Below are 13,903 nucleotides of genomic sequence, written 5' to 3'. Positions count from 1 at the left end.
AGCTCCACTCAGGACAATTATTCTGTGAACAAACTAGTTTGTGCAACAAACCAGAGGAAGACGCTTCCTGACAGACTATAGAAGCATGGCTTTAAATCCCTGTGGCAACAGTCAGCGTTTACCAGAAATACTCAACATCTCGGGGTTATTAGCTTGCAAAAAAATTCAGGCTTCGTTATGCCCTTTTTCAAACAAAATGTGGGTTTGTTTTTTCTTGTCCCTTTCACCTTTCCCCTCCCTCCCTCCTCCCCTTCCTCTGTGCCCCCCCCACCTCTTTTCTACTCTCATTTCCCAGGAGATCTCCCCCTACCTCTACACCTCATTCCCATCTTGTGGTCTCCAACCTAGGTTCAGAGTCAGTACACAATCTCACATCCCACTCTCTAGGTAAATACAAACATTAAACAAGAGAATCCACGTATGAGACCACTTGGCTCGTCTTTGAGACAGAGTCACCTCACTCAGCGCAAACCTTTTAGTTCCACCATTTTCCTGCAAATTTCATTCTTCTCAACTGCTGAGGAAAACTTCTGCTGTGTATTTGTGCCACATTTCCCCTATCCATTCTTCTGTCTATGAGCATCTATGCCCCGCACCCCAACTATTGACAAGCGAATCTCTCTGTGGTAGGGTATGAGCTCCTTCAGGTATATGCCCAGGAGAGGTATAGCTGGGTCACGTGGTAGTTCTGGTTTTAATGTTTTAGGAACTTCCTCGGTGGATGTACTTCACTCTCCCACCAGCTGTGGACAAGGGTTCTGTTTCCCCACAGCCTCTCCAGCACTTGTCATTTGCCTTTCTGGTCATGATCATCATGAATGGAGTGATATGGAATCATAAAGTAGTTTTTGTTTGTATTTTTCTGAATAGAATGCTGAGCATTCTTTTAAAAAAATTATTGGCCTTTTATGTTCCTTTTGAAAACTAGTAATCTTATTACCCCCTATTCACCGGCAGTTCTGTGGGTTTATGTTTAGTTATTTTAATTCTTTTTTATATAGTCTAGATGTCTGAAGTATAGCTAGCCAAGATGGCTTCCCTTACACAGCAACTTTTTAATTTCACATGGTCTTGTATATTGACTCTTAGGACTGTTTCTTGAACAATGGGAGTCCTGATCAGAACATCCTTGCCTGTACCTACAACTTAATTGTAACTTTCTACATTTTCCTCTGGAAAGCTCAGGAATTCAGGATTCCTGAACCAAATCTCAGTATGTGTCCTTGATACCCTTTCTCAAAGATCATATGCACATAGCTGTGTGGATTTATTTCTGGACTATCTCATTCCATTAGTTTACCTGTTTTTCCTATTACTACCACACTTCGTTTAATTCTAACACACAGCATAGTTTGAACTCAGTTATAGAATCTCCTGAAATATGCTTTCTACCTAGGATTGTTTTGGCTCTATGTGGTCTCTCATGTTTCCATTTTTTTTAAAGAATTATCTTTTAGCTATGTAAAGAATGCCATTGGATTTTATTCTTTGACACACGGTCTGACTGCAAAGCCCTGGCTGTACTGGCACGATCCTGAAACTCAATGAGGCCCAACCTGCCTCTGCTACCATATCTGCTGTCACTGAAATTCTAATGGCAGTTTCACTAAGTCTGTTGGTGACTTTTTGGTAACGTGGCCATTCTTCACAGTGTTAATTCTACTCACCCAGGATCTAGGAGCCTCTACATCATCCGGTGTCCCCTTTAACTTCTTGTCAGGGCCCTGAAGTTGTCACCTTATAAATCTTTCTTCTATGGTGGAGTTTATTCCTGGGACCTTTACTGGGAGAAGGGGGATGATGAGATGGCTTTCCTCATTTCTCAGGCAGCCTGTTATAGGTTATAGGTATGTGTGAAAGATGCTCAGTTTCGTATGTTGATTTTGTATCTTGCCACTTTACTGAAAATGGTTGTTAAATCTAAGCATTTTCTGGTGGAACTGTAGGGTCTCTTAAGTAGAATCGTGTTGCATATCAATAGGGATAACTTCACTTAAAACATCTCAGTGATTCATTTTCAAGAGAGATTCCTTGTTTGCACTATGAAGTTCCAGACCACACAACAGTTGGTAGCAGCTTCGTATACAGTGTACTAGGAAGCCAATGTCACAGTTTTTTTAAAGTGGAAAGGGTACATGGTAAAAATTAATAGTGTATATGCTTCAAATTTGTGTTTATAAATGATATATTAATAAGTGTGGGTATAGGAAGTGGTTGGCATTCTCTTCAATTTACAAGTCAGAAAACTGTGGTTGAACAACACAATCGATTCTGTGGGTCTCAGATGCTTAAGATGGCAGCAATGGCTTGAATTCACTTATCTCACCCTAAACAACAAGCATTCTTCTAGGTCCGCTCAGCCCATGACTCACTGTGACCATGGACTTGCCTACCTTGTAGATGATGTAGATATGTACACTCTAAGCACACATATGTCGAGAACACTTGGTAGCTCTTGTCCTGTGCTGAGCTTTATGGGGTGAGGGGGTGGAGCTTGGCATTCAGAGTCACTTTGTATTAGTTCCCAGGGCTCTGCTATGTCACTGGGTAGAAATTTCCTAACAAGAGAGTACAAAGTAACAACGCAACCAGGAGAAGTGGTGCTGGCTCTGGTCTGCTTTTCTCTAGATAGCAAGATGCTGTTGCACCCTGGGCTGAACTGGAAGGCACAAAGCTAGCCTGGGCAGGCCAGTGGGTTAGACAGGATCTCAGTCAACATGAGTCTCAGAAACAGTCTTCTCCACATGATTTTCAGTAGGAAAACTCTCTTTATTGGGGTGGGGGGCTACAAGGACTATAAAAGTAAGGGTTTTCAGGGTGGGTTATTGACTAGGGCTGAGGGGCTGGGAATGCTTCATTTGCATGAAGAGGAATTCCAGGTGCTTGCTAGATCCATTCTTCTAGGGAGAAAGGAAGCTTAACCTGTAATCTGACCAGCAGGCTTTGTGATTATCTCAAGGGTGGTGGAGGACAGACAGGCCCAAAGCAGGGAGGAAGCAGTCCTACTCCTGCTGGTCTGAGGGAGATTTTGACCTCACTCCCCCACACACCCAGTTGCATGGCTTTCTGGCCCCGCAAGGGGGAACTGAACACTTTCACGGTGGTAGGAATTCGGCAACTGATGAATTTCCACTGAGTGTATAGCATTTAGTATTTGCACTAACCGGACTAAGGACAGCTCTACTCAACTCGAACTGTAAACTCTGTGAGCACTAATCAGTGTCCAACATGAGATATTAATAGAATAACTATCTCCTCCCTAGGCAAAGAAAATAGATGCCCCACAGATGCGTAGTCTGAACATTCAAGCCAGTATGTTTCTTCTGTTTGCAGGTCGTTCCTCCAAAGATGCTGTAGGCCAGATCTCTGTCCATGTGGATGTCACCACCACCCCAGGGACTGGAGAGCATAAAGTCACTGTAAAAGGTACATCTGGGGTTCAGATAGAGCACCTATTAACCTTCAACATCCACGGAAATCTTACGAAAGCTATCCGTTCTCTCACATACATTTTTTTAAATGTACACTACTCCAGGACACAAAATGTCTTCAGAAAAACAAAACATGTAAAGACTTGATGCGCTGGTAACTAAATTTCAAAAGTGGATTTGTTTTATTGTTTAGTCAAATATAACTCGAGAAATTATATTTGACTATATTCACAGAATCTGCTTATTTTATGGGACTTCTAACTAGTTTTCTTCCTTAATAAATGTCTCAATGCTATAAACACCAATGGGCACTGCTTTCCAACTGAAGGGTTTCATTAAATATCTCACCACTTCGCTGAGCATGCCATATTCTGTTTTTATTGTGGCCTTGGTCATTTCCAGTATCCAATGTGGTCTCCCAATGTTTTAATTGCACCGCGTTCTGAAACTGCCGTGGATTAGAAAAGACTACATGAAAAATATGTGAGGAAAACAAGGAGCACTTGTGCCGATATAAGACCTGGTGTCAGTATCCTTCAGAGTCTTTTAAACTTATGCACATATCAAGCCCAAGAGTTTCAGTCTTCAGCAGTAGAAATTTTGAGATACTTTTCTGCTGATCGCCAAGACCAAGCAGGGGGACGTAAGCATATTTATTTAGAATCATTTATGAGTCCTGAAATAGAAAATGGCCACAGCATTTGGTATGTGACGGAATTCACAGCTGGGAAAGAAGTAACAAACTAAATGACATGATGAAGTTTTGTAAATAATACTGGCTATAAAAGTATTTTTAATATATTATGATCTGATTTTTGCATGGATATTGAATTTATGTGCACTAACATAGAATTCCGTTTAATCTATTTTCTAAATATTTTGAGGTTGTGCTTCCCTAATGTCTAACATGAAAAATTCTCAGGGTGTTTACCTTTCTGTCTCCGTACCATTCATGGCATCCAGTGTCTCAGCTGGTGGCATGATTCCCTGTTGGTACGGTCAGGGCACATGTGCACTCCAAGGCCAAGTTCCCCACCAGGAGGCAGAAGCTCTCATTTCAACACACTCGTTTGCTAAAACTCTGCTCCTGCTTTTCAGTGATTGCGATCAATGACCTAAACTGGCAGACCACCGCCATGTTCCGCCCCTTTGTGGAAGTGTGCATGCTAGGACCCAGCCTGGGAGACAAGAAGAGAAAACAAGGGACAAAGACAAAAAGTAACACGTGGTCACCGAAGTACAACGAAACCTTCCAGTTGTAAGTCAAACAAAATAGCGCTAGTTCACTTAACTGGATGCTAGTTGTTTTGCAGCTAAAGCCCACTGGAGGAGCCAGGGTGGAAAGTAAAACCCACCTGTCTTCTCCTATTCTTCACAAACAACTCAAGCTGGGCTTTGATCCCTTACCACAGCAGCTGTGCGTATCAGGCAGTGTTATGGATACTGAGCACTGGACTCAGATAGTCGCTGGCTTTCGCTATCACAGAAATGTCTTCCTTCAGTTGTTTGTCATGGCCAAGTGAAAGGATACCATGTATAAAGAAACAAGATATAATAGGAAAGAGGGGATGGTTAAATAGCTTGGTGAAACCCTCACTTGAAAGTATAATTAATTTTCAGTTCTTGAGGGGGTGGGGATCTAGAGGGTTTTTCCAAATGAAGGGGCAAATAGCAAATATGTGTCTTTAAATGGTGGTGGTGGTTGTATAGGGAAACCAGACCAAGTACAGGATGATACCCTTTATGTACATTTCCATTGCAATAGTCCAGGCAGGAGATAGAATAGTTACTAGCCAGAAGGAAAGACCAATGAACATTCTGAATGTGAGGGAAGAATTTACATCTGTAGAACACAAGCCTTAATGACAATTGAGACCGGCTTCACAAACATGTCTATACAGGACGACTGTGAGGTATCTGAAAGCTAGGCATGGAAGGACATCACCAAAGTTGGGGTAGTAAAAATGTCTTAAGCGACCTTCCATGGAGGGAAACAGCCCACTCAAGGCAGGCATAAGAGGAAAACAATGTAGCAAAGACCCTGATCCCACTTTATTTCTGATGTCCTTTTATACTCCACCACCTGCTGGGAGGTGGAATGTGGCAAACTCTAGCATTGCAGTGCCATGTGTCAGCATTCCATTGTGAGGTGAAGGGTGGAAGCATAACCCAGGTCTGAGGCATGACCCCCTAGGTCAGGTGACAATGACGGCAAGAATTATTTTTTAAATATATGCATTTGGCAATCCCTTGGCATGTTAAGAAGATATATCAAATACATAATTGGTTAAGTTGGCAATTTTCTCTCTTATAATCTTATTCCTATAAGTCTAAATGAGCTGACCTAGTGATGCATAAAAAAAAAAAAATAGGACAGAACCCAAGAGATTTCCACACCACCAAACATTCCCTTTAAAGTGCCATGCTTTTACTAACTCACTCACTTTGGGCACACACCTTTAATTCCAGCTTGGTCTCCTAGTAAGTTCCCAGCTAGCCAAGGCTATATTGTGAGCTCCTGTCTCCTGCCCATATGTATCAAGAACCCCAATAACCAGAGTGGTGCTAACAAACCAGCTCACAGGACGGTAACCTTCCAACTTCAAGCCACACAAGAACCTTGATCTAATTTTAATGTCTTTAACATCTACAACATCTACTTTCTGGAAATCACTTGGGCAAAGTTTCAGCTGTAATATCAGAAGGCACCATAACCAATATTCTTGGGAAGACCATCATGTTTAACACATATGGCCACTCCTTGCTTTGTCTTTTTATTTTTTACTCATCAGAATACCATATTCTTGCCTGTTTGTATGATTTCAATTCGCCTCTAAACAAATACCCAAATGTTATCTGTAGACGAACATTTGGCTACATAAAATGCCTAGAAGTAGAAACAGGAATTTGAAACTTGCTACTGGTGACAAACAGATGAGTATTCTTTAGAAAGATGGGAATATCTGATTGATTAAAACAAGGGCTAGAGGAAAAATATTCCCGCATCCCACCCCTTACCTCCCTGACATGCTGTTGTATATAGCACGCTGTCCTTGGCTGTACTAGTACAGGCTCACTGTTATCAAAGGGGAGAATTACCATTGCAGTGCCAGCCCCTGCTGAAACTGATGTACCCTGGAGATATGCCTCAATTATACATCTTAGGAATGTCTGTTCTCCTGAGAAAAGGCTCCTGGATAGAGAAGCTTCTCTGGGAGTCAGAGGTAAATACCCTTAGTAGCTGACAAAGAAATAGCACATATATTCTTCCAACAGTATCCCTTACCCAGGTTCTATTGTGATTATTAATCAAGAGTCTCTGTATCTAATAACTAAATACAACATAATATTTCATTTGCCAACCCTATTTGATACACTTACCATCAATGAGGTAAGTAGGGACAGATACCCCAGGACATCTATAAGTGTAGCTCAGAACATTGTAGAGGATGATGTCAAAAAGTCTGCTGCATCTGCAATAAAGATCATTTTTATATCTAAGGGAAAGTATGTATTTGATTTCCAAGCAATATTTATCTAACAATGCTCTAATATGTAAATAAACCTGGCCATATAGCAAGCTATATGTGAAGTTTAACAGTATTTCAGCACCACGAGTAGAAATTTGATTCATTTTTTATGTCTTTAATTTATACAGCATTCTGGGTAATGAGAACCGCCCAGGAGCCTATGAACTTCACCTCTCAGTTAAGGACTACTGCTTTGCCCGAGAAGATCGAATAATTGGAATGACAGTCATTCAGTTACAGAATATAGCAGAGAAAGGGAGCTACGGGGCATGGTACCCTCTCCTGAAAAATCTCTCTATGGATGAAACTGGTTTAACCATCCTTCGAATACTCTCTCAGAGAACCAGTGACGATGTCGCTAAAGAGTTTGTGAGACTTAAGTCTGAAACGAGGTCTATTGACGAGAGTGCCTGAAACATAGACTTCCAAATACTATCTTTGAGAATTCATAAACTCCCATTGTGTGACCCTTACATGCATGTGAAAATACATGGGAATGTTTAAACCCACTGCGTTTTGATGTTTGCCAGTAATCAACCACAATGTCTACAATGTATGTGAACAACTTTTATATCAGTTCTGGTCTTTGAGAAATAAATGTTCCATGAAGTGCCAAAATTATGATGTAAAGTGAAATATCAAGGTAATCTTTTACAATGTTCTTCTCATTACCAATTTCTTCTCCATGAAGAAAACTAAAATACATTCTTGAGTTTGTCCATTGGTTGTCTTTGTTAGATTAATTTAGAGCGACCTATCAGAAAGCATTTTTGACTGAACTTCTTCTGTTCCGTTCAGCCTTACCTTATTGTAGACACCCTGCAGATCCAGTTTTCTACCACACTTAGAAATGCAGCAACTTCTAGAAAGTTTGTAATTTTATAGTTGCAGATATATTGTGATGATTTTTGCATACAAATTACAATAGAAAAGGTGGGAAATATTTTATGCTGACCAGTTCCTAACCTTTCTAAAATATCACTGTGAAGAAATGCTCTCGAGGCAAAACTTACACAAAGCAATGCTAAATAGTTTGTTAATGGTTACTACATTGATGAAACTGTGTTCTTTAAAACTGCCAGCCCCACCCCCATCACATTTGTAATTTTAAAAAGAAGAAAAGAAAAAAAAAAGGTAACCTAATGCATTTGCCATGTAGCATTATGTCTCAGCTTTACCCTGATTCATTCTTTGGAAAGTCATGGAATGCAAGAACTGTTTAACTTTCCTTTGATAAGTAACTTGTTGGAAGGAAAATACTAACAATATACTTATGACTACTTCACTCTACAACCAGATGTTTCTTTTAAAGATATTCAATGGTTTATGCTGAATGCAGCACTACAATAGATTGCAAAAAAAAAAAAAACCCAAAAACTCACAACTTCATATGTATTTAGGAGGGAAAAATGTAAAATATTTTTGGTTGTGAGCCTAGCCTTTAACGGCTGAGCCATCTCTCCAGCCCGGAAAAATGTAAAATAAAATCAAAGTCAATGACTCGTGATTTTGTAACTCGTCTTCTTTATATGCCCCAAATGCTACTTAGTTACAGATACTTGCATTGTCTGGATTTTGTTTCTGATTTGACTTTCCAGAGTCTGTATCTAAATATTTGGCTGCAGAACATCACTTTGTCATTGTAACTTACAGCCACAGCTGTGAGGAGACTCCCCATGTGCCCAGGATCAAGACGCTGTTACATTGTTGACTGTGTTTTGCAAACATGCTGGTTTAGTATGTGAGGAGCAGAGCGATTTAGTGCCATCTCTCTCAACCATTCTGCTTCTGGATCTGAAAACACACAAGCTGGTGAGATTGACTAATTTGTGTTCGATCTTAGGCGACTGCTTTGTTAATGACTTTTCCAAATGCCTAGTATGATGCAATCGCTGGCATATGCATTAATAAATGGATGTGTATTGAGCTCATGAAACACTTTTGGTTGTTTTGCCTACTTCTTTCATTACCTAATAATGATAAAACACTAGTAATATGATATTAATATTCACTCAGTATGTGAGGACATAGACAACTGTATATTGTAAGATAATGCATTGAAAGTAGGAAGAAGTAATCTAATGACCCAGTACGGGTTGTGGGACAGTGTTAAACCTATGAAGATTTACTGTTAGATATATTCAAGGCAGCAGCATTATTAAAGAAAAGCTTTGGTTATTATCAATGATCATTTTAGTAGGTAATGGATTTATTAGATTTAGTCATGATAGTAGGAGTTCATTAATGTTAGAATGTGAAACACTGGTCAGAACACAGCTACACAGATCAGTTCACAGAAACGATGAGCAAAGGATATTGCTTATATTAACTAGATCACTTTGTTTTGTCTTATTTAAATATGTGTACATGTGGGTCTATATATGCTCACATGAGTGTGAATGCTCATGGAGTCCAGAAGAAGGGAACAGATGCCCTGGAGCTGGAGTTACAGGCAGTTGTGAACTGTCTGACCTAAGAACTGATCCAAGTCCTTCAGAAGAACAGCAAATGCTCTTAACCACTGAGCTATCCTTCTTGCCCCTCCTTCCACCTTTAACTATATACACACTGTACGTTAAACGTTAAGAGTAGTAGTGTGAATTCAGGCTAGTTTTTACTATCATAAAGTACAGATACTAACTTTGAAGTGGATATAACTTCAGTTCCTCATAGCTTCTTCCTCCAAAGGCAGCTATGTTTCTGTTATCCTTGTATTTTTATGATCATACACAAGGTCTAGTTTACTGTGATCTGTCAACTCAGTGGCTCCAGAGTTGTATGGCAGTTTATTCGTGACACTTCAGATAAAATACACAAATGCCAAATCCTGCCACTCATGTGCAGGTAGACTTCATGTTTCAAGTACCTAAAAGCTGTAAAATATTGAAAGGAAAAATATTGAAAACCTTAATGTAGCAGTCACCATTCAAGGGCATTCAGATTAATTATTTAAGGTAATCAATAAGATATCCCAGACATAGCCTGCACAAAGTCATTCCCTTCTGAATTACTTTATAGGTTAACACAACTTTAAATAAACCACATTTATAAGTGACAATCCCAGCTTAATATCTTCCATTTTGATCTCATTTTAATGCTTGAAAGGATAGCTATTTTATTCTTTTAATATCTCAAAATTAATAAATGACTATACAACCTAGCCTTTCTATGGACTAATTCAGCACCTTTATTCTTTACACTCAAATAATGAAGCATGATCATATTTATAGGAAACTTAGGAACATACCTGGGTAGGTCTGATTCTCCCTTCACCACATGGAAGGTTCCTGAGCACGCAGGATTCCCTGCAATGCAGGATTGACCTGTGTTGACATTCACTCAACTCACCTTTGAAGCAAGTCCTTGATGCTCAGGCATCTCTGGTCAGTAGTCTCTCTGGTTCAAGCTTCCAATGTTTGACAGGCTCAAAATCTATGATATGAGACAGGGACGAAGAGAGATTCCCATTATTAATATATATTGATTTTAAATTCCTTTTATTTTCAATTTGCAGCAGGTTTGCAAGGTTACATAGACCCACTTTTTATTTGTAGATCATTTTTCCCATTTGTATACACAATGATTTTAAAAATCCACATATTGTTATTTTATTCAAGATTTTGATTAATCATTGGTCTATCAATGGAATGATAGGAGAAGAATGTATGTATATAACTGTGGACTGCTTTAGAAACAGAAGGAAATTTTATTATTTGTGACCGTCTGTGTGTGTGTATGTGTGAAGGTTAATTGAGAAAAGCCATGCACAGAGAGAAACAGTGGGTGTGCTTATTCACACCCACAATTTGAGAGAGTTGAATCCATGGAATGGAGAACAAAATAATGGCCACCAGATGCTAAGGAATGGGAGATCAAAGGATACAAAATATGAGTTAGGAGAAAGAAACCCAGGAGATCTATTGTATACTATAGGTAATCAAACTGCATTTGAGACTTAAAAATTGAAAAGTAAAGGCCTTTTACTGTTTTGGCACACTGAAAATAGTTTGTGAGGCTACACATGTATTCAAAACCTTGATTTGGAAATTTGACGCTGAAGACATATATCAAAACTCATGCTGTACCCTATAATTTTACTTGTCATAAAGAAAATATGTATCAAACTTACATAATTGAAAATATTTCAATTTATAGTATGGAGATAGCATTTTTAGAAATTACCTTAATGCCAATAAAAATGCTTTAGTATTTTAGAATGTAAACTAAGCAAGCTAAATGTTTTTAAATATTAGCACTCAGATTTGGACGGGAGAGGCTGGAGCTCATTAACTCATGAGCCAGAGAGAAAGAAGGAGGATAAAGAGGAAGTCATGCACACACACTAACACTAGACTGGGTGCAACTATCTGTTTCATCTATTTCACAAGTGCATATGCATACATATATGTATATATGTACGTATGTACAAACATACAGATAGATATATATAGAGAGATAAATAGATAGACAGATACTTATACACAAACACACAAACACACACACACACACACACACACACACACACACACACAGAGGAAGGAGCAGATCCCAGGCACACTTTATTTTTCTCAGTTTCTTATACCTTCTTAGACAATAGTTCTTTATAAAACTACCTCACAGATACAATGTTACACAAAAGGGAGTTACAGAAGGATGACCATAGTAAGCTCAAAGCAGTGTTCCACTCCATAAGCTCATTATAAGTTCAAGGCAATAGTTTCACATGGCCTTGCTTTTTCATAGTGCACACCTGTAGCCTCATCCTTGGGCCTGACCTAGAGTGAATGGTTTTCTTTGATCACAAATCTATTCCAAGCCTATTTTTCTTCTTCGTGCAATTTATGAAAGCTCATTGTACTCATTATGCTACCTTTACTTACTATTCTATGCAGAGTGGGCACATTTTAATATTGATTCTAACTGTATAATATCTTTCTGGCAAAAAAACTAAAACCATCTCTTTAAACTTTTTTCCTAACATTATTTGAATCAAATAAGGAATTCTATAAGGTCATTATTCAGTATAAACAGTGTTAATTCATGAACATTCATGTTGATCTGCAGGAAGTGATCAATAGGGTGAGCTAATGCCCAGGAATCACTAGGTATGTAATCGTGGCAGGAAAGGCAGATCAGGTACAAGAAGCAATCCTGGACAAAGTCTCTGGGCTCCACACCTCTCAGAGCACACTCATCGCAGCCATGAAAAATGGTGGGCCATCTCCAGAAAACTCACTTGCTTACCATAATCTTTCCTACATGACTTGTGCCACTGAACAGATTATATTTGTGAATATACATGTATGAATATATACATATTTTCATGCTATGCAATAAAATACAGATCAGGAATTTGGAGGAAAATGAGAAAGGGTATATGGAAACATTCAGAGGAAGAAATTAAACTATAATCCCAAATTAAATAAAACTGGGTGTACCTATGTGTGTGCATGTGTGCCTGTGTATATATATGCACACATGAGTACAAATGCTTGCAGAGGCCAGAGGTGTCATATTTCCTGGAGCTAGAGTTATAGGTAATAGTGAACTATTCTGCATAGGTGCTGGGAACCAAACTTGGATTCACTGTAGAGCAAGTCAGCGCACTCTTAACCACTGAGCCACCTCTCCCACCCCAGAGGAAATTATTCATGCTAACATAGAATTCAATACACAAAACATGTAACTATCAGAGACACGAGAGTAATTAAAGATACTTTGTTTTATGTTCAAGGGCAATTTGTTAACAATTAAATCCCTTACATATCAGGGATGAACTCATGTACTAAAAAGGGTTGTCAACATAGTTAAATATTTTTACTAAATTGAATATAAATACAGTATTGATACTAGTTTGGTCCTTCAGTTTTATGATGAAGTCATGGTTATCGATTTCACAGCTTTTCCTCATAACCCAGATAAAGCATATGTGTTAGTCATTATGTATTCAATGTGGTGCAACAGTTACTTTACATCAAAACCAAACATAACTATAGAGACTATACAGTTGCTCTAGGTTGAGCTGTAACTCAGAATAAAAGTGTATCCAAATTATACTATATCATCTGAGACACTTTTCTCTTTTTTCAACAAATATTCGAGGTTGTTTTATAGATAATGAGAATTAGATCTTGGCATCAAGAATGCAGTGAGTTACTGTACAGAACAGAGGATTCACAAAGTATTCACAAAGACTACTTACTGACATGAGTTCAACTCACCAATTAAACAATGAAGATTAACTGAATGGGTTAAGAAAATAAGACTTAATTTTATGTTGTTTCTAAGAAACACATCTCAATAATAAATATTCAAAAAAGCATCAATAGAAAGTAGCTTGGTAGCACAGCCTACCTAATTGATCAGGTGCAGCTAAGGCAGGTCCAGGAGGGAAACCTAAAGCTGTGGGGACTTACTTAAAAATACCAGAACTGTCCCAATTAAACAACTTAATGATGGGCCTTAAGACTCTAGAAATCCAAAACAACAAACCTAAACACAGTCAACAGCAATAATTAGTACAGGTTAAGGACAGAGGTGAGTCTAAAAGAGCAACCCTTAGAATTAAGAAAACAAGAAATTGGTTCTTTAGAGAAATAAGACAGACAAATTAACAAAAAGAAAGATAAGATACAAAATTAATAAAAATATAGATTAAAAGGGAGCAGAAAACACTAGTGAAAGCCAGATTACTAGGGAACAAACTTTTTTTTAATTTATTTACTTTTTATTTATGTGATGAGTACACTGCAGCTGTCTTCAGACACACCAGAAGAGGGCATCGGATCCCATTGCAGATGGTTGTGAGCCACCATGTGGTTGCTGGGAACTGAACTCAGGACCTCTGGAAGAGCACAGTGCTCCTAACAACTGAACCATCTCTCCAGACTGGGAACAAACTTTTTAAAAGTAGACCACATAACCCAGCAAGAGGCAGCCAAC

At 38.7% G+C, this 13,903-nt stretch overlaps 1 protein-coding gene across 2 annotated transcripts in view; it reads left to right on the top strand.

The window, feature by feature from the left end:
• Positions 1-8,884, top strand: part of Unc13c (unc-13 homolog C) — a 449,047-nt gene extending 440,163 nt beyond the window's left edge. The window contains exons 31-34 of one of the 2 annotated variants that reach the window (XM_087560698.1): positions 3,334-3,426; positions 4,530-4,689; positions 7,090-8,372; positions 8,438-8,884. In XM_087560698.1, the coding sequence (XP_087416824.1) occupies positions 3,334-3,426; positions 4,530-4,689; positions 7,090-7,375 (539 nt within the window). In that variant the 3' untranslated portion in view covers positions 7,376-8,372; positions 8,438-8,884. 2 annotated transcript variants of the gene reach the window in all.
• Positions 8,885-13,903: the final 5,019 nt, after the last annotated feature.

The sequence above is a fragment of the Rattus norvegicus genome, chromosome 8 (genome assembly GCF_021556685.1).
Source record: "Rattus norvegicus strain SHRSP/BbbUtx chromosome 8, alternate assembly SHRSP_T2T, whole genome shotgun sequence".
NCBI classification, from domain to species: Eukaryota; Metazoa; Chordata; class Mammalia; order Rodentia; family Muridae; genus Rattus; species Rattus norvegicus.
Note: the sequence above shows the minus strand (reverse complement) of the source record. Positions and strands in the feature narration are given on the sequence as shown.